Here is a 20,168-nt window from a genome sequence, read left to right on the forward strand (position 1 = left end):
ATTAACAGTTAGAAAATCGTTTTAAACTAAATTAGGCATAAATCTAACGTTATAATGTAACATAACAGTTCGCTTTAAAAGTAACATCAATGTTGGCCTATTTTCCACGTTTGAAAGTCAATATAAATGTTAAAAGTTTTTATTTAATTTATTTTACGCATAAAACCGTAAATAAATGTAAATTCAAAATTCGAAAAAAAGCTAAATTTCACCTGGCGACGTAAAATAAATATTATACAAATGTGCATATTCAAGACACTGATATTCAACACACTGCATCATTAAATGAATAAAATAGCTCTTGATTGCGTTTGTAAAATGATGAACTGCAAAAACCTTATTTTCAATGAATGATTTTTGTGATTAACGCTGTGTTTACATTTCTGAAGGTCAGAGGTCGAGGTGTCACGTTTGCCTCAGCCATCAACAAACATGGCGGAGAGCGAGCAGCAGCCAGGTAAATTAAAATGGAAATAGCTACTGCAGCCTGGCAGGCTTCATTCTGAAATCGGTTTATATGAGGTCTCTACTGATTAATAACTGCCAGCAGCATCCCGTTCATGAGGAGAGATTGATATGCGTGTGTGGAAACCGGTATTTTGATCGCGCTTCATTCACTTGAGTGGGTTCCTGCTAGCTTAGCAGTTAGCTACGAGGCTAGCGTTTTTATTAACATGCGTTTTTTATTAATGCAGAGCTGGGCTCCACATTTATTTATATTGTTCATAGTTATACATTATTTGAGTTGATTGCTTTATTTTAGCACATTTTCTACCACATTCCACTCGGAGTTGAGACAGATGTAAGTAGAGAAGTTGGGCTGTGGTTTGAAGCAATAGGTTTTTATTGAGTTCAATTAAAGTAATATTAGTTCAGATTTTAGAAGATTATATTTAAACCCATTTAGACACACGTGGTCATTTGGTGAACGCAGGCCCTTGTATCTCTGTTGATTTACATTTGGGTGCTGTCTGGGAGCAGAGCTGCCTAGGTCCAGGCTTTGTAAGTTAGCTCCTCTGCTCCAGCTTGCTCTGAACAACTTGCATTAAATAACTCCTTAATAACACTGCATGTGTTGAATAGTATTAAAAGACTCCCACTAACATCATGGACAGTAATATTTCCTCTACTGAAATGCCAAAACAGCCCAGACATGTGTGATCACACCAGGACTATAATTAAAGTTAACTGTCATTCTTCATTATGCCAAAAGGTATAGACCAGTAGTCCTCAACTCCAGTCCTGAGCACCCTCTGACTTACACATTTTCAAGTGGTCTCTACTTCAGATATACCTGATGCACAGAATTAAATATAATTGGTTTAGGGAAAGGGGCTAAAGAGATTACACGCATGTGGGTGAACGTTTCCACTGGTGTTTCATTTATGTATGACTGGCAGATTGATATAACAAAGGGCTGGAAAGCAGAACATTAATCCCAGAGGGTTTCCTTCCTTCCTTTCTTTCTGTGATTACACAGGACATCTGCAGAGATTATAATCCCATACATGGGTTTTTGCTTTAGACAATAGGTTGGGTTATTAGCATCTGAAGATCAGCATAGAGCACATATTCTTACATGCCGTAAGAGAGGAGCCCAGACTGCAACATGCAATGCAACTGCAAGAAAAAGTCAATCACTGAAAGTAAAATGTAGGTCATCAGAGGTTCAGTCTAATGTGGTGTGTAATGTTTAGCCCTGTTTGTTGGTTAAGCATAGTTTGGTATTTTAACACGAAAGGCTTAATTTAAACAGCTGTTTGCTGCAGTAGCTGTAATTTCACAGCTTAAATATTTATGCAACACTAATATATATATATATATATATATATATATATATATATATATACATACATACATATACATATATATACATATATATATATATATATATGTATGTTGTGTGTGTGTGTGTGTGTGTGTGTGTGTGTGTATATGTACAGGAGCCTTCTGTGACTTTCATCAAGCAAATCTGATTTGACTCATCTTTTAATTCTTTTCTTAACTTTTCAATCTTTAAAAGTCTGAGTAGAGCCAGACTTCCATGACTTCCTTATTGTATTGTGGAATTTAATGTTGAAAATTGTCAGATTGTGAATCCTAACCAAGATAGAACTATATTGACTGTTAACTTTATTTTGCTGTTTTTTCAGGTGCCTCTCCTGAAGATGATGGGCCTCCCATACCTGCCAGTTTCAACTTCATGGTGCCAAAGAAAGAAATCAGCATGGTGCCTGATATGGGCAAATGGAAGAGATCCCAGGTAGGGCCAGCCGGGTGAGACTTTAACCACTGACCCAAGCATTTGCTTTGCTACTGAAAGTGATAGGTGTTGGCTGATACTAAGCCTTAAAGATGTCCCAATTTAATCAGTTGGCTGGACATTATGTCAGATAGTTTAAGACAAAATGATTCTAGTTCAGTTAAAACAACAGACTACTCTTAACTAGTATTTGTCGAGTCATTCCAAAAGAAGGCTTTTAACATGTGGTCTTTGTTTCTTATGCATGTGTAGGCGTATGCAGACTACATGGGATTCGTTCAAACTCTGAATGAAGGGGTGAAAGGAAAGAAGCTCACATGTGAATACCCAGTTTCAGAAGTAAGTGCATAATCGATTTTCATTCCTCTGCCCCCACTAGAGACAGAACTGTGTAGGCCAAGGTTGAAGGGCACACTTTTCTTTTTTTTTATTATTATTATTTATAAATGTTTTTTTTTTTGTTTTTTTTAAGTCCCTGTGTTTTGTGTTTGTTCTGTTTCTGGCTGTTAGACGGTGGAGAAGCTGCTATCGCTGTTGGGAACTTTAGATCGCTGGATAGATGAAACACCACCTGTAGATCAGCCTTCACGCTTTGGCAATAAAGCTTACCGTACCTGGTATACCAAACTAGACCAGGTACACACTCCATGTTTGTATTTGATCCATTTTTATAAGAACATATGACTGATTCACTGATTATGTTTATTCACATTCTGTATGTAATGATGTTAAGCCAGGTGGCTGCTCTGACTCTACCACTCCATACTGAAAAATATATATCTTCATTGCTTTTTAAATAAAAATAAAATGCGTTTTCACCACAACCACAGTATATCGTCATGTAGTATGGGCTTAGTAAGACTGAAGCCTTGTCCACATATGTCTATATATTTTTGATGACATAGGAACTAAAGCACTTATGTAAGCAGGAGTCAAAGAAGCAAGTGTAATGACCAAAACAGCCCTAAATCCTAAATCCAGGCTAAAGCACATTTTCTAATGACAGCAAAGATTCTCTTACTTTGTCGTTTAAACAAGTAGGTCTCCAAATCTCTCACAAAGACTCGATACAAAAAAAAAAAAAAAGCTTACAATTTTCAACCATGCACAAGTTAACTGTTTTAAGGTCAGCGTTTTCAAAAGGCTGCATTTTGCTTGTCCACTCAAAAACATTAAAACCAGAGTTCTCAAAAACATTGACATTGTTTTAAAAAGTTAAAACATTGTGTTTGTATGGATGGGAGTACAATCCGAGATAAAACTACGCTTTTGAAAACAACAGGATATGTGTGGACACGACCCTACACTACGTTTTTAGATTTAAATTTTTAAACTGGCAAAAATCAATACAAGTGTAAGGAAGTGATGTCAAATCAATATCCCAATTAACTGAACATTTGACCTTGACTCAATTAATAAACAACTGTTTAAGCTTCTTGCAGACTGGATGAGTCATGTTACTACACTGTGGTAGTGTGTTTCTAAAGGGACAGTACATAAACACACAGTAAGGAAAGTGCTATATGAATTTGAAAAAAAATGTATTAACAGAAACAAATTAAATAAGGGGGTATGCAATGCAGCACTAAAGCGGAGACCTCAGTAGTGCGCCCTCTGTTGGCACTGTAGGTCTCTTATAGGTTTATTCATGGTTTGACTCAACAGCTCTGCTCAGTCCACTTTCTTACGAGCTGATTCTTCTGCAGGGTACATAGGGTTATCATGTTAACTTTGAGAATTCAGTGCCATTCACAATGTTAATGAATTTTAAAGTGTGTGTTTGTGTCTTTCTGTGTGTGTCTAGGATGCTGAGACTTTAGTCGCTGCAGTTCTACCCTCTGACCTCAGTGCTGCTGCTCCTGAGATTGCTGTGTACCTAAAGGAGGCTGTAGGCAACTCTACTAGGATTGATTATGGCACAGGTGTGTGTGTGTGTGTGTGTATAAGGAAAAATGGGCAAATGCACAAATTGAGTGCCCCTGGGTTCCCCCTACAGTTGGGAAGTGTAGGAAAGGCTTTACACATTGATTTATGGACAAGCTGAGAGATACAGAGCAGCTACTGAAGGTGACAGAAGCATGTGGACTGAGGCGGTAGAGTGATATTACAAGATTTTACACAAATATGACTTGGGTTATGCAGCGTTACACGGTTCTCATAAGCGTTTTACTGCTGGCTTTAGTTACATAGTGTAGTTAGCAGTGTGTTGAGCCACGTGTAGCAACAATAGAGACACTTTCCCCCTATTACAAGTCAGTGGAGCAACAGCATGATTTTGATGCTGTCATTTAAAGGTAAACATGCTACATAATGTTGCTTTAAATTGTCTTGCTTTTTAGATTTATAGGTAAAAATCGGTTTGCCTGTATTCTTCCTTCTGAAATTCACTCAGTTTATTTACTGAGTATGTTTTTCTAATGGTTATTAACATAGTTGTTTTAGGTCATATATTAGGTACACTGGACTAAAACTCATAATTCAGTGTACAACACAGTGAGATCCGAGTGAGTAATTGAACTCAGATGTGGAGACATTTCTGTAGGTCCACTGGAGGGCACTGTTGAAGCAAAAATGCCATGGAGCCTCACTGTGTCCCAGTAAACAACTGCAAGACGTAAACCTGAATAAGCTGTTCACCTCTGTTTTTAATTGTCTTCAGTTGGTGTTTTTAATGGAATGGGAAAAACATTAGTCATCACTGTGCTGCCCATCATACTTATTGTAAAGGTGAATGTGTGTGTTTTTGTGTGTATTTGCAGGTCACGAAGCCGCCTTTGCAGCATTCCTCTGCTGTCTTTGCAAAGTTGGAGCTCTTCGAGTGGACGACCAGCTAGCCATCATTTTCAAAGTCTTTGACAGGTTTGCTACACTAAAATGTGGATTGTATATTTATTCCACTTACTGTTTACTGTTTTAGTTATTAGTCTAAGCTATTCTACACTGTGTTCATTTATTTATAGCATTCATTCATGCACAGCATGCTGTATACTGCAGCAGTCCATACTCTATATACACTGTGCATATTTTTTCTGTATTATAACAATAGAATGTAAAACCGCATTTCATTGTCTTGTACTAATCAACACCAAAGTTGAATCTCTTTAATCTATCTCTGCTTGTGCACTTATTTAACGGAAAAACCCAAAACAATATGATGTTTTTATTCTTAAAATGTTCTTTTGGTAGGCAATTGATAACCTAATTCCTGCATAGTCACAGAGTATTGGGGGTTGGTAGTGTGAAAAATGCTGCGTGTGATACACATTTGCATCTTAATGAGCTTTGGTCTCTGATGGGTGCAGGTATCTGCAAGTGATGCGGAAGCTGCAGAAGACATACAGGATGGAGCCGGCAGGCAGCCAGGGCGTGTGGGGGCTTGATGACTTCCAGTTTTTGCCCTTTATATGGGGCAGCTCCCAACTCATCGGTAATTTGGCATCGTTTTTTTTTTTTTTTTTTTTTTTAGTCATTGCCATTTTAACCCCAACAGTCTGGAGACTGCTGTGATGAGAAATAATGTTTAGGTCATAGTTTTGAAGCTGACTTGAAGCTGTAGCACTAACCTACCCACCTTTAAATGACCATTCAGCAAAGTGTTGTTTATTAATTTTGTATAATAAATATTTGAACTAATGTAAAGTACAATTTACAGTAGATTTAAAATACATTTTTACAGTAATAATGACAGAACCGATACTGTAATATTCCTGATGCTGTAATATTGATAGTAGTAAAACAGTGGGAAGTCAAAAGGAAAGAAAATCTTTAAGCTATTTTGCTTTCCAAGGACTCGTATGTTCCTCCTTGACATGAATGTATTTTAAAAATAGGATTTAGACCAAAGATAACAGGCAGCATATTCACACTCCAGAAGTGGTTCCCATTATCACTATTGTGAACATCTCTGGAAAGTGTTCTAAAAACCTTTCTTGACCTCTTATGTATTGAATTGTGTAAAAATGTTTAAAAAAGGGTGGAATTCTTTACAATTGGCAGATCATTAATGGAGTTCTCCTTTTAAGGTGTTGATCCATGTAAACAAAATATGATGCAATATGTAATATAACCCTAGAAAACACACAACACTAATATTGGTTCTACTAGAACCTGCAATGAAATGTTGGGTTAGTGGTGATTTGGCGCTTGCAGCATCGGCCGTTATGGAGGAGTGGTGACACCTGCTGGTGGCTGTGATGAAGTGCCTAAAGTGTTTTTCCCCTCTTTCTCCCTCTTCAGACCACCCTACCTTGGAGCCCCGGCACTTTGTAGAGGAGAAGGTGGTTAACGAGTACCACCAGGACTACATGTTCCTAGAGTGCATCAAGTTCATCAATGAGGTGTGTGTGTGCGTGCGCACATGCTCGTAAATTAATCTGTGTGTGTGTCTCTCAGGTAACGTCCCCTTTTAGCAGGGCCTGTTCTAAATAAGACACGAGACAATGGAGGGAGGATGAAGAGAAAGGAGGTTAGTAAGAATTATGGGATTGAATGTGAAGAATGTAAGGAGAGTGCCCAGTTTCAGTACATCTTTAGTTGGACATTGAAGTGACAGTATATAGGCTGGTCTAGGTTTCAGGTTAACTGTGCTCAGCAAATATTAATTGATTTCGGAGAAATTAATTTACAGTGTGTTTTCTATCTCTACATGATGCTGTTATTGGGGATGAGTCAAGCTATCTAACTAGCTAACTATTCTTGATCAAAGTTCAGTGTTACTACTCTGATAAAGAGCTTCTGATGGATGCGCAGAAAGCAAATTTGACTGAAATTGATACAGTTTAATATAATTTAATTTGAATTATATTAAACATAATTTAATTTAACTTAGATTTAACCAAGAATTAGATTATGTGGTTTGGCCGATATGTACAGTCTGCGTAGCAGTGGACACTGATGACATGCTTGTGAATAACAGTACCCAGTAGTGACATATATAACATGAATAGGAGAGGTCCTAGGATGGAACCTTATGGGACACCGTAATGTACTTACCGGAAATGTAGTTTGTTCTATCTACTGCTATCTTTTGTCCTGTACACTATTTGGTATTTTTGGCAGCTGGTTCTGTTTATGTTGTCTGTGAGTGTGAACAGGAAGTACCAGTGGATTGGAGTGAGTGTATAGGCCATTACTGTTGTTTGTGAGTGTGAAGTTGACTGGTTATTAGATACGAGGTAGAGATGGCACCAATGTGATAAGCGATATCGGGTCAGATTGGGCTTGAAAGTGTGGTAAAACCTAATGCAGATGACTAAATATAAAACCAGTGGATGACACAGATAAATATGGCTACGTCAGCAGTGTCTAACGCCTTGTTGTTCAGCTCTGATGACCGTGAAGGGCTCCACTCTGGCTGCTTCAACAGTTTAAAGATGAGTGCCATCAGGTTCTTATCTTATGTCAGCGTGTCCTTTTTCGGGAATAATCGGTCTCTGTACGTCAAAGAATCTTTACATATCTTAAAGTCTCAAAAACGTGGCCAAGAAGAAATATAGAGATGGAGAAAGGTCTTGTTGGTCTGTATGCAGCTTCACACAATGTAGAACAGGCGAACGTAGGCCATACTGAGGAGTGGTTACGAGCACATCGTTCAGATAGCTTGCTATCCTATAGTTCATAGTCCAGGTCTCGCGGCCCGAGCTCACTTGTTCATTTTCAGTTCTGCCCAACACAGCAAAAATCCTGATAACAGCCTTCAGAAGAACATCTCAGTTCCCTTTAAAAATATACACACCATCCTTTAAAACAATCTCCAAGGCCTGAATAAAAAGTTATCGTGACGCAGCTAAAACCACAGATAAGGCTGATGTCTGAGCCCCAGTTTGAGGACGCTTAAGGCAACTGTGGGGAAGAATTAAGATATTAATATAGAGAAACCTTGAGAGGACCCAGGCTCAAGTGAAGAGTCCATCCTCTTTTGGACAATTGGGCATATATTTTGCAGGGGAAGCCTTGTTCGTTTTTAAGACTAAGCAGTGTGTGTGTGTGTGTGTATGTATGTTTTGGCATATTAATGAATAGTGCTTTTCAAAGTATGTGTTTTGCTGTTAATTTAAAGGACATGTTGGCTTTCCTGTCCAGATAGAAGACACTTTTCTATTGTATACACTTACACTATATTATATTTATTGTATACATTTTTTATTATATACACTTTTTTTTGTTTCAATGAAAGAGCCTATTAACTCACTGCATGTATAACCCAGATGTCTCCCACAAGATCGTTCAGTGTTACTAGTCCGGTAAAGAGCTTCTGATAGTTGATTTAATTAAAAAAATAAATAAAAATTAAAAAAAAGAATGGTTATACCTATGGCCTGTGGTGTCACAAGTTTAAATCCCGAGCTATATCACTTTGCTATCAGCGGCCATGCTCTCTCCAAGTGGGTAGATGGCACTCCTTCCCCTCATCACTTGTTTAGGGGATTTTGGTCGAGGCATCTGTTAGATGGTGCAGATGGAGCCGTGGACCCAGAGCTTTTCTCTGAGTGTGTCGGCTGCCCAGCAATGCCGCAATGGCAGCAGTTCGAAAAAATAGGCAGTGTCTGACTTCACATGTATCAGAGGAGACTTAAGTTACCGTCCTAGTGTCGGGAGGATTGCTTGTGCTAGGGGGAGTTACATTTACATTTACGGCATTTAGCTGACGCTCTTATCCAGAGAGACTTACAGGGTGTTCGTATTACAGAGGTGGGCCAATGTAATGTTAGGAGTCTTGCCCAAGGACTCTTATTGGTGTAGCGCCATAGTCAACCAGACCGGGACTCGAACCCCAGTCTCCCACATGGTGTGGTAGCTCACTGGCAGGTAGTGGTGTTATCTGTTGCGCCTCACCAACTACAAACAAGTTACAAACAAGTAGGTTAACTGGCGCTACCAATTTGGGGTAAAAGGGGAGGGAAAAATGAATATACAGTTAGTAAAAAACAAATATAGACATACGAAACCGCAGTAAACCAGACTAAGTTCTTTAATTTTTTAATTTTTTTGTGATTTATTTGTGATGTCCTGAAAACCAACACAATTACACACATCTGCCTAGTCGGTCAATAGTAGTGTGGCTCCACCCATTCACACAAGTTTAACCTTTATCTCTTCAGAACCACTGGTCGTTCCTGACTCGGGCTCAGCCAGTTTGCACTGCTTTGCATGTAGTTACTGATTAGGTATTCTTAAGGTGTAATAACCCCATAGAAATATCATTAATGAAGCTTGAGGAAAATACATTTACTGCACTGATAACTGTTAATAGATAATCTGTCTATAAGTCTTCAGATCTGTACTACAGTGTGTGTGTGTGTGTGTGTGTGTGTGTGTGTGTGTGTGTGTGTGTGTGTGTGTGTGTGTGTGTGCTGCTTTTTGGTGTGGGAGGGAGGAGTGTGTGAAGAGCAGAGAGGATGCTGCAGCTGTGGCTACAGAGTGACTCAACTTCCCAGAATGCAGAAAGGAGAGTAAAGGGTGTGTGCAGGGAGGAGGGGGGGTGCAGTGTAGGAGTGGTGGAGTCCAGAATTAACCCAAACTTACCATACAACACAATCTCGCTCTCTCTCTCTCTCTCTCTCTCTCTGTCTCTGTCTGTCTGTCTCTCTCTCTCTGTCTCTGCTCTCTGTCTTTCAGACCCTGTTTCTCTCCGTCCGTCTCCCTCCCTCCCTCGTGGGTCTCTCTCTTTCTCTCTGTCTCTTCTCTTCCCCATTCTTACCCCCTCTTTCTTTCTGTCTCTGTCTCTCTGTGTCCCCTGACTCCCCCTCTTTCTGGCTCTTTTTTGCCTTTCTCTCTCATGTGTCTTTCCCTCCCCCATCTCTCTCTCCTCTTTCTGTCTGTCTGTTTCTCTCTCTCTCTCTCTCTCTCTCTCTCTCTCTCCCTCTGTCTCCCCCTCCCCCATTTCTCCACTCTCCCCCTTTTTCTCTCCCTCACTCATATGCGTCTCTCCCTCCCCCATCTCACCCCTTTCTTCTGCCTCTCTCTGTCCTTCTGCCTCTCTCTCTCAGCCTCTCCTCCTCATCCTTTCTTTCTATCCATCTTCGGGGGTCTCTCTGTGTCCCCGTCTCATCCCTTTCTAGCTGGCTGTCTCTCTCCCTCTTGTCTCCTTTTTACATCTCGCTCTCTCATATGTCTCTCCACACACACACACACACACACACACACACACACACACACAGAGATAGAGATATATGTGGGAGGGGGAGAGACAGAGACAGAAACCCTAACCCTGTCTCTCTACCCTCTTTCTCCCTCTATCTATTTGTCTCTCTTTTTTTGTGTCTCTTTCGATGTGTGTGTGTGTGTGTGTCTCTCTCTAGTCATGTTTGGGCTTGTCTTGTTCTTGCTCTGTTGTGCCATTTCTTAAGACAAAGAGGAACTTGACAGTGTTTAACACACAAGTGCTCTACACACCCTTAATGTTGCAGTCTTTATTTATGAAATTTAGACCACTCAAAAATAAAAAAACACATTTTAGCCCAGGTAATAATTAAGGATTTGTTAAGACATTGATAATGTGCTTGCTTTGAATGCCCTTATCTCTGTACGTCTGTCTCTCACTTTATATTTCTCTCTCTCTCTTCTTTTGCCTGCTCTCTCTCTCTCAGGGAGGTTATGTGTAGAGCACTCTGCTCACATGAGTCATTTCCTTCCACACATGCTGTTGTGAATCATTCACTCCCTTAGCACCCCCCCACCCCCACCCCCATGAAGGACTGCTGGGCCCCACTGGAAAGTCCGGCCTCAGGAGGGCAGTCTGGGAAAGTGTGTGTGTGTGTGTGTGTGTGTGTGTGTGTGTGTGTGTGTGTGTGTGTGTGTGGAGTAAAGCTACGCAGCACTACACAGCACTCCATTCATGAGCTCGTCTTTCCTTGGAGCACCCCCCCCCCCCCCCACCAGACTTTCTCCCCTATTGGCCTCTTGAATGGACCCAAAACTACAGTTATTACTACTGTGTTACTTCTAATATTACCATTAGCACTGAGGCACTCTTTAGAACTTACAACTCTAATTACAACTTGCTTCAGTCGTTACAGCCGTCACCATGTCTCTCCTTTCATACAACACACACCACTATCGTCTGACTACTATACTTACCGAGCCTTCCATTAGCCATAATGACTATCCATTTCTTCTGTTTTTACTTTTGCTCTTCCTCTTCAGCACTTTTTCCTTTTTGTAGTTTTGTATGTAGTTTTTGTTGTCACTGTAGTATTAAAACCTTTCAACTTCTTCTAACCCTGTTTGAACTTTCATTATGAATTGGTATTATGGTAGAAATTATCCAAAATGTATTCATGTAAATTCAAGTTCCTTCTTTTATAAAATTACCGTTTCGGAGATGGTACGGTCTGTTATGACAGCAACGATGACCTTAGTTTTGCTCACTGTTATTTTAAGGATTGTAAATGCTTTCATGCTTCTGTATTTCAACATCAGTGTTGTTTGCCAGCATCACATAGCCCAAACTCACAGCTTTTTTTTCTCTTTTCTTCATGGCATATTTGTTCTGAAAAATATCCAGTGGTATCTCTTGGTGATAACATGATTTTTTTACATCCATCACTCCATGTGTAACTACAGAGGCCCAATTCTAACCCAGGAGATATTTCTTCTTAGTTTAATATTCAAGCGCTCAAGCATGTTCTTCTTCTATTCTTTCTTTTGCTCACTTCTCTTCTGCTCACTCTCTTCCCTCAGATGAAAACTGGTCCCTTTGCTGAGCACTCTAACCAGTTGTGGAACATCAGCGCAGTCCCTTCTTGGTCCAAAGTCAACCAAGGCCTTGTACGAATGTACAAGGCTGAAGTAAGTACAAAGTCACAATAGACCATATCCCATCTCTGCAGTTTCCCACTCTGCAGAGGAGGAAAAAGATAAATGCATGATATGGGAATGATGGGCTGTTGTTTTTTCCCCTAATCTAAAATAATCTAAACTGCAGTTTTGAATTTTTAGCTGTTTAGCTCATTTGTATAATACGCATAACCTACTTTTACAAACTAGTCCTAGTCCAGTCTTCACATAACTGGTATCACAGTAATTACAAGTGTTATAACCTCAGCCATTTCTAAAAACAATGTGACATTCGTAAAGATTACTGCCTAATGCTGCCGAGCAAGAATTGGAGCAGAACTTACTACAACAGATTAACTTGTTAATCCTTCCTCAGATTTCAGTGAAACTTTACATAATTGTTCAACAGAGCATTTTGAGGTGGCCTTATAATTTTGAACACACATGCTAAAAGAGGGTGCTGTAAGTGCTACGTACGTGCTACGTAAGTTTCACAGCATCTTTAAGCTAGACTATAAATCATATCAGAATGTAAGATGTAATTGGTATAGATGGCATTTGTAGACCCTGGAAGTAATTATTGTAAAAAAAAAAAGAAAAATGTTGGTATCAACAAGTGTTTCCTGCTACAAATTAGGGCAAATAGATTAGACATGGTTCATTCAACCCAGCTAGCTAAAACTCAAATGCTTATGGTAGATTTCTTTCTCTAGGGTGTGCTATAACCGCTGTATTTCAGCAAGAGGTTGTTGTACATAGGTCAAACCAGTGGAACAGTTAAAACAAACGTAAACAAAAGGTAAACAGCAGCAGCAGCTTGATGAGGCCTTTTTAAAAGCTGTGGGTGCCAATGATTTATCTTCTTTCTGCAAAACAGTCCCATACTAGTGAGCTGAAAGTGCTTGGCCCCCTGCATATTGCTTCTTGTGGCTATAATTATTATTACTATTCTCTTATTTGTTGAAGTACTGTTTGACCTCTTGCATTGGTCTGTTCTACTTGAAATGAAATGTAAATGTCAGCTGACCTTCTAAAATAGTGTGAAAACAGATATATAAAAAAAATGGTAATATTCTGTAGTGACCATAAAGATGTGCAGTTTGTTTATAAACAGTTAGGCTTGTGCATGTTGGTCTTTCTTTTTAGGGGAGAAAAGGTAGAATTAGCATTTTCTGACTCATTTTTCTGACTCATTGCCTTGGTTTGTTTTAACATGAATGATAAGGGAGCTGTGTAGTAAGAGCACATTGGATCAGTGCCTTGTAAAGTTTTAGTGCTGGACATCTTGAATTAGTAATTGCAGCTGCTTTGATTCAGATCAAAATCTGAATATCATAACATTAAAAAATCACATTTCTACCCATTTCTAATGGCATAAGTTGAAACTGGATTTTAAGGTTTGTAGAAGAGTGATATAGAATCTGAAAAGGATTCATTGGTTGGTGATCTAGAATACAATTTCTAAAAATCCTTCAAATTTCTAATGGCATTATTTTAAACTCATGTGGACAAGAAAGGGTTAAGTAAGTGTATGTGTGTGTGTGCGTGCCTCTAAAACCCCACCCCCTCTTCCAGAGCCACATCCTGTGTTGTTGAGAGAGAGAAGGCCTCGTGGCCCCTCCCCTCCCTCAGCTGAGGGGCCAGTCTGTCTGCAAACCTCCCCACCCCCACCCAGCCAACACACTCACACACGCACACACCCTTGCATTCCCTCTTCTACTGCCTTAGCTCTGCAGTCTTCAGTGCGCCTCGAGGCGGACTATTTCTGCAGCTAAATTTTAGCGTAAAAATATGCATGTTGTGATTAACATGCGAGAACTGAACAATACATTAATAAAATACAGTGACATGATGAGCTTGGACGAAGCAAATTTAGGTGTTAAATGTTTATTAGAATTCTTCTGAAATAATGATCCAGATTTAGATACAAATGGTTACATGGGAGCTAAAGAGATGGTAGCATCATTACCAGTGGGCTAGCTTCTGATATTACCTAATTAATAATACTATATTCTGCACAGGCAGTATGTTATACTGTTCACGTCCAGCGCTTCTTCATGTTCTTTGGAAACCAAAGTTTTGCCAAACTGGCAATTTGGCAGTTTATTCTGGACAGGCTTATCCATTTTACTCTCTACTGGAGAGCAGATCTCATTTATTGGAGTTTCTTTGTTTGGTTTGCATATATGCCAGCATTCTTTGCCAGGATGGAAATCTGTGTTATTATCTTTCTAAATGGCTTACAAAGTATGTGTTTAGTTAATTAGTGGATGTTCTGTTTTCTATAGTCTATAATTAAATGCAGTCATTTCTGCTCTATGCATTTTTGAACCAACCACAGTAAATAAAGGTAAAGCAAAAAAAAATTAAAGAATTGTAATAATATTAAGACACTTTTTCCTGCAGTATTTGATAACAGTAAGCAGCCCAAGGCTAGCGCATGATGCCTTTATCAGCCTTTATGTTAATTGCTGACAAATGTCGTTATAGTAATAGTAGCTGTAATAAGTATCATGTTAGAAAGCAGTTCATTTTCGGTTTATAATGTAATCAAGAAATGGCAGTTAAAAGCACCGTATATGATTCTGGAGAACGACTGTTGATATTTGATCTCAACAGCAAAACAAACACACCCCTCCCTGCTGTGCTCCTTCAGAAGCTCCGCCCCTTAAATTCATGGTTGTGCATTGCCAAGCTAATGACACTGGGTTGTGGACCCAGAAAAGAATTATGGCAGAAGATAGGTCAGCGTTAACTAGGTTGCGGGTTGGCAAACTGTTGCTGCAGTTGCTGCTGCGAAGCAAACCAGTCGCAAATATTCGCTATTATTTCTGTGAAAGAGCAAAAAAAAAAAAGTAAATGTTACCCACATACTGAACAGAAATAGAGCGACATCCTCATCCCTTTTCATGCTTTTTAGCATTTGGAGGTCTCGCCACCTCCCAAACACCTCGCCAGTGTTTACGCTTTTTGCTCATCTTTTCATTTTCAGCTGCTTTTCAGTCATTGCTCCTTGAGAATGAATGTACTTCAACATGTAGCATGTGCCAGATACACACTGGGTCTCCCCTGACCCTTCCCTTCCATGTGCTGGGCTGGAGATGCTGATTGGCTCAAATATGGTTGTTTCTCGATTTGAGACACTTTCTTTGTTGTATATTGGATTGAAATTGTGTACAACGCTTTTACCAGAGATGGTAAATGGAGGTCTGGAAGACCAAGAACACTTTCCAATATACTGCCCATAGGGTTATTAGAAAAGGCAAATCAGATTCTCTGTTTGACTGGAAAACACCTTAAGGGAAATTCAGCAGAATATGTGGGGAGCTGGAGCACTGTTCTACTGTGCAGCAGCAGTCTTTAGAAGAGAACCTTTTCTGATCCCTTACCACAAAATGTCAAAATTACGCACCAGACGTTTTCAAGGGAACACCCTAGTCCTGTGACCTCGTGAAGTTCAAGTTTCTATTTAATTTGTTGAGGGAATGTTGAAATAAAGGCACAGCAATTAAATAACATGATGTGTGAAAAAGAACAAACAAGAGGTAATATGAAGAAAATCAGTTACCAGCCCAAGACTAGAGCATATCATCAGCCAATACCTTAATTGGAAAAAATCGAGGGCAGTTTAGTTATCAGTAACCTTTTATTGGGAAGCATATAGTTATTATAATTATATTATAACTATGACTTTTCAAAAGGCATTAAAAATGAATCACTGGCATTAGTATAGGCTACAATATATAAATGATCAGTTATTGGTGTTAATGAAGTTATTGATATTAATCAAAACATTCTGTTCTGGGGTATTCCTTAACAAGAACCATAGTAATGATGAGATTTACAGTTACAAAATGGACAAAATGGAACTATCCACTTAAGGAGCAAAAATGAATTCCTCACTAACAGGAAACACATTCCATGCTCTTTATTCACCGGTTGCATCCAGGGCCACGTGAACAGGATGTGTGTGCGTCTGTGTGTAAGGCATGAGCTTAAATATACTGAATGGGTGGCTGTGTGATGCTACGTCATCTCCCCCATCCCCCCGCACCCACCCCCCCCCCCCCCCCCCGGACATACATTGTCAGTATTGGCCAAGCGCACACTTACACTAGCGTAAGTCTGGTGATCTATATTTCTCTACTTGTTTCAGTGACTGTATTTATGACAGACTTGCATTTATCCTCACCAAAGGTGACTGTGACTTTTCTCTCTCTTTCTTTTCATTAAATTCTCCAGTGTCTAGAGAAGTTTCCTGTCATCCAGCACTTCAAGTTCGGCAGCCTGCTTTCTATCCAGCCTGTGAAACCATGAATGGCAGCAGGAAGAGCCAATGGAAGACCACAACCAAAACTGAAGTCCCAGAGCAAAGCACCTGAATCCCCTTAGCCACGATCACCAAGCCCCAATATTTATCCACCTCTCAAAACTAATAGATGTGACTACAATCTGAATCCTAGCATCTACCATCAAGCCAGTATGGCTGCCACCTTCTTCAATGATGGAATTTATTTTGTTGAATTTTCTATATCTCACCTGCAAGCTGACAATTCAGGTTTCCCCCCCAAATAAAATGCTCATAGTATTCTGTTTTAGGCCTAAGTATAGTCCATGGCCCAGTAAGACATGCATATTCATGATCTCCAGCATTTTTATTTATTTATGTAAATGTACCAAGAGTAGAGCTTGCCTGAATGGATGTGTAGAGGCCTGGTTTCGGTTTTGATGTGAAAGGATGCCGGCAGTTTGTCCATTTTCCCCATTTTGAGTGTGTAATGATCTTTGACAAATGGATGAATTGTGTGGGTGTGCACATACATCTGTCTCAAAGAGGACAGTGTTTATCGTTTGTATGGCTTTCTTGGCTTGCTCAACACTTGCTAAAGCCTTGTATTTGCTGTGAATGTAAGTGTGTAATGCTCAAGTGTCATTTTGTCACTGTCTGGCATTAATAACCTGTCAACTATTTTAGTCTTATATGTTTGCAATGCTTAATTCTTTTTAACACTGAAGTAGTACAGATCAGATCACTATACCTTTGACCAAGAACCCCTTAAAAAAAAAAAAAAAAAAATCTTGTCACCATAGTCTTCCATTCAAAAACTCAAAGCAAAGTACTTGGTTCCCCAACAGCGGCAGCTACTGCACTAGAGGAAGCACACTGGATGGCATCCAGATTTCATGCTATGTAAATAAATGGTTTTAAGTTAATCCAACACTTTCTCCATTTCAAAAGGACCTCTTGTGCCGGTTCAGATCATGGTATGCGGTATGCCTTGTCGTGACCGCAGCATATAGCCACCTTGTGGTTTCTAAGTTGGAGCGATTGACACTGTCCACTCTATTAGCAAATCCTGCCACTACTCACCTCTACCATAAAGGTGTACATGCTGAAATTCCATAGAGAACCATTTTTGTAAAGAGGCCTCGAGTGTAAAGAACCTTTACACCTACTTGTTAAAATCTGTTAGAAAAGTTTTTACACATACACTGATTAGCTATGACATTATGACGGTGGTGGTAATGTTTTGGTGATTGGTGTATATCTCTTTAACAAGAATGGTTCTTCTAAGGCACTGCTCAAATAACCCGTAAGAGTATATTATTCCACACCCTGACCCATCTATAATAAACACTTCTCTGGTTCGTTCCTGACCAGACCTTTAGGTCATGGTAGTGGCGTGTTGCTAAGGGTATTAAACGTGTCCATGTCGTTAACAAATGGACTTCAGTCTCTAACTGTATACCAGCAAAGTAACGTTTGAGTTTCTAAGTGTACAACATCATAATGTGACACAGGCCATGTGCTTATAAAGGATAAAGGAGACTTTATTGTCATTTGCATCACATGTGGTACATGGGGTGGAACGAAATTGTGATCTCAAGGTCCCAGTTACACCCAAAGAGCAATTATTGAACAAATAAGATAATAGAATACATAAAGGGTAGACATAAATAGGAAAAGTGGAAAAAGTAGAAAAATAAAATGTTAAAAAGAGCAACATGATCACAATATGAAAGGAGTGTAGCAGCATGAATGGATAAGTAGCAGTAACACAATAAAGTGTCAAAGTGTCAGTGCGGTGTGTTTGGCTAGGTAGAGTCCTACAGCTTCTGGAAAGAAGCTTAATGCTCCGCAGCCTCCTACCTGAGGGGAGCAGGACAAAAAGTGAGTGTGCTGGGTGAGTGGGGTCCTTCATGATGCAGGTGGCCCTCTTCCTGCATCTGAAGGAATAGGTTTCCATATTTACAGATTTACCTGCTGTGGCTATAATGATGGTTATGTTGCATTAATTATTATTTTTTTAACTTCATTGTAGGACTATGTACACTGTAGGCTTCTCTTATTGTTTTATAGAGAGACCCAGTGGCAACTAACTCAGCATGGCTAGTACTCATAGTGAGTTATTTACATGCTTCAAAATGATCCTATGTATATTATATGAAACTATGATACATTACTTTCTGTGTCTGTAGTAGGTGTTGATATTGAGACATAATTCAGTCATCTAAAAAGCTTATTGCAAATTTAATTCCGAGTAGATCTTAAGAAATATTGGTCAAATTACCATTAAAATTTAGAGTCACCTTATTTAGAGGCACGTTTGCCCACCATATATTATATTTACATTTCCAACATTTAGCTGACGCTGTTATCCAGAGCGACTTATGTTTAAATCATGTTCCAGAGGCAGGTGAATGTAGTTAGGAGTTTTGCCCAATAACTATTAACTCTACATGACCTTATTGGTGTAGAAATCGAACCCTAGTCTGCCTTGAGGAAGCCTTGCTGCCTTGTTGCCTACATTCCACCAACTGATTATTTACAGATGTTCAAATTAGCAAACTATCAGGTAAAACCTGGAAGTAAATTTCTTAGAAGTGGTAGAGTTTGGGCGAGACCAGGGCTAGGTTTAGGACCAGGTTTAGGGTTAGGGGAAATGATGTGAACTTATGTTCTTATGGAAAAAAAAGTAGACCTCTGCTTTAATCGCAGTTGCTTGGTTTTGTGGCCTCTAGCTGGAGCTGATGTTGCTTTATCATGCAGAGGCCAACCTGACCAATCATGAACTATCAACCGCTCCATTTGTTGTAGACTTTTGAGTCACTGTGATTCTGGCCCATGTGCTCCCACTACCGTGGGCTTTTGCTGAGTAATTTTGGGTGAAGGCAAATGGTTGAATTTAGCCATTTAACCCCCCACCTCCTTTTCTATTGTATTCAGGGCACAGGGCTCCACACCTCCTGCCTCTGATAAGCTAAATGTTTCAAAATACTGATGAAGAGTATAGACTACCCTAATTTGTGTAGGTCAGACCTCCTTCACAATGTGCTGGAGCTTGTGAGGCCTTCTTAAAACCTTCTCAGGTTGTTTTAGGCACGTCTTTATGCGGGTTAGTACTGTGTTAGTACTGCGTTAGTACTCACAGACCAATAACCAACTATACAGACTAGCGCAGCTCTTCTAAACCATTGCCTTTAGCTCATTTAACCTCCTTCTCTAATGTACTCAGACTCAGGGCTCCACACCTCCCACATCTCAGTTAAATGATTAAAAATCAGAAGGCCAATCTTGATAAAGAGTATAGACTACCCTAATTTGTGTAGGTCAGACCTCCTTCACAATGTGCTGGAGCTTGTGAGGCCTTCTTAAAGCCGTCTTAGGATGTTATAAGCAGGTCTTTAAGCAGGTTAGTACTGTGTTAGTACTGCATTAGTACTCACAGACCAATAACCAACTATACAGACTAGTGCAGCTCTTCTAAACCATTGACTTTAGCTATCTAACCCCCCTACCTCCTTCTCTAATGTACTCAGACTCAGGGCTCCACACCTCCCACATCTGATGAGTTAAATGATTAAAATCAGAAGGCCAATGCTGATGAATAGTATAGACTACCCTCATTTGTGTAGGTCAGACCTCCTTCACAATGTGCTGTTGCTTGTGAGGCCTTCTTAAAGCTGTCTCAGGATGTTTTAGGCACTTCTTTAAGCGGGATAGTACTGTGTTAGTACTGTGTTAGTACCCACAGACCAATAACCAACTATACAGACTAGTGCAGCTCTTCTAAATGGTTGGATTTAGCTATTCAACCCTCCACCTCCTCCTCTATTGTACTCAGAC

At 39.7% G+C, this 20,168-nt stretch overlaps 1 protein-coding gene across 1 annotated transcript; it reads left to right on the plus strand.

The window, feature by feature from the left end:
• The first annotated feature begins 401 nt into the window (after positions 1-401).
• On the plus strand, positions 402-17,020 carry ptpa (protein phosphatase 2 phosphatase activator). Its single transcript, XM_072672394.1, has 10 exons — positions 402-457; positions 2,154-2,263; positions 2,516-2,602; positions 2,774-2,899; positions 4,068-4,185; positions 5,023-5,122; positions 5,566-5,690; positions 6,500-6,600; positions 11,945-12,052; positions 16,283-17,020. The coding sequence occupies exons 1-10, from the start codon at positions 433-435 to the stop codon at positions 16,355-16,357; spliced, it is 975 nt and encodes a 324-aa protein (XP_072528495.1). The 5' UTR covers positions 402-432; the 3' UTR covers positions 16,358-17,020.
• Positions 17,021-20,168: the final 3,148 nt, after the last annotated feature.

Source organism: Salminus brasiliensis, chromosome 1 (assembly GCF_030463535.1).
Source record: "Salminus brasiliensis chromosome 1, fSalBra1.hap2, whole genome shotgun sequence".
Lineage (NCBI taxonomy): Eukaryota > Metazoa > Chordata > Actinopteri > Characiformes > Bryconidae > Salminus > Salminus brasiliensis.

Bases quoted from the DNA above. Each gene is read 5' to 3' on its own strand.
- ptpa (XM_072672394.1), top strand. From the start codon at position 433: ATGGCGGAGAGCGAGCAGCAGCCAG. The intron at 2,603-2,773 runs GTAAGTGCATAA...TCTGGCTGTTAG, and splicing joins GTGAATACCCAGTTTCAGAA to ACGGTGGAGAAGCTGCTATC. The intron at 6,601-11,944 runs GTGTGTGTGTGC...CTCTTCCCTCAG, and splicing joins GCATCAAGTTCATCAATGAG to ATGAAAACTGGTCCCTTTGC.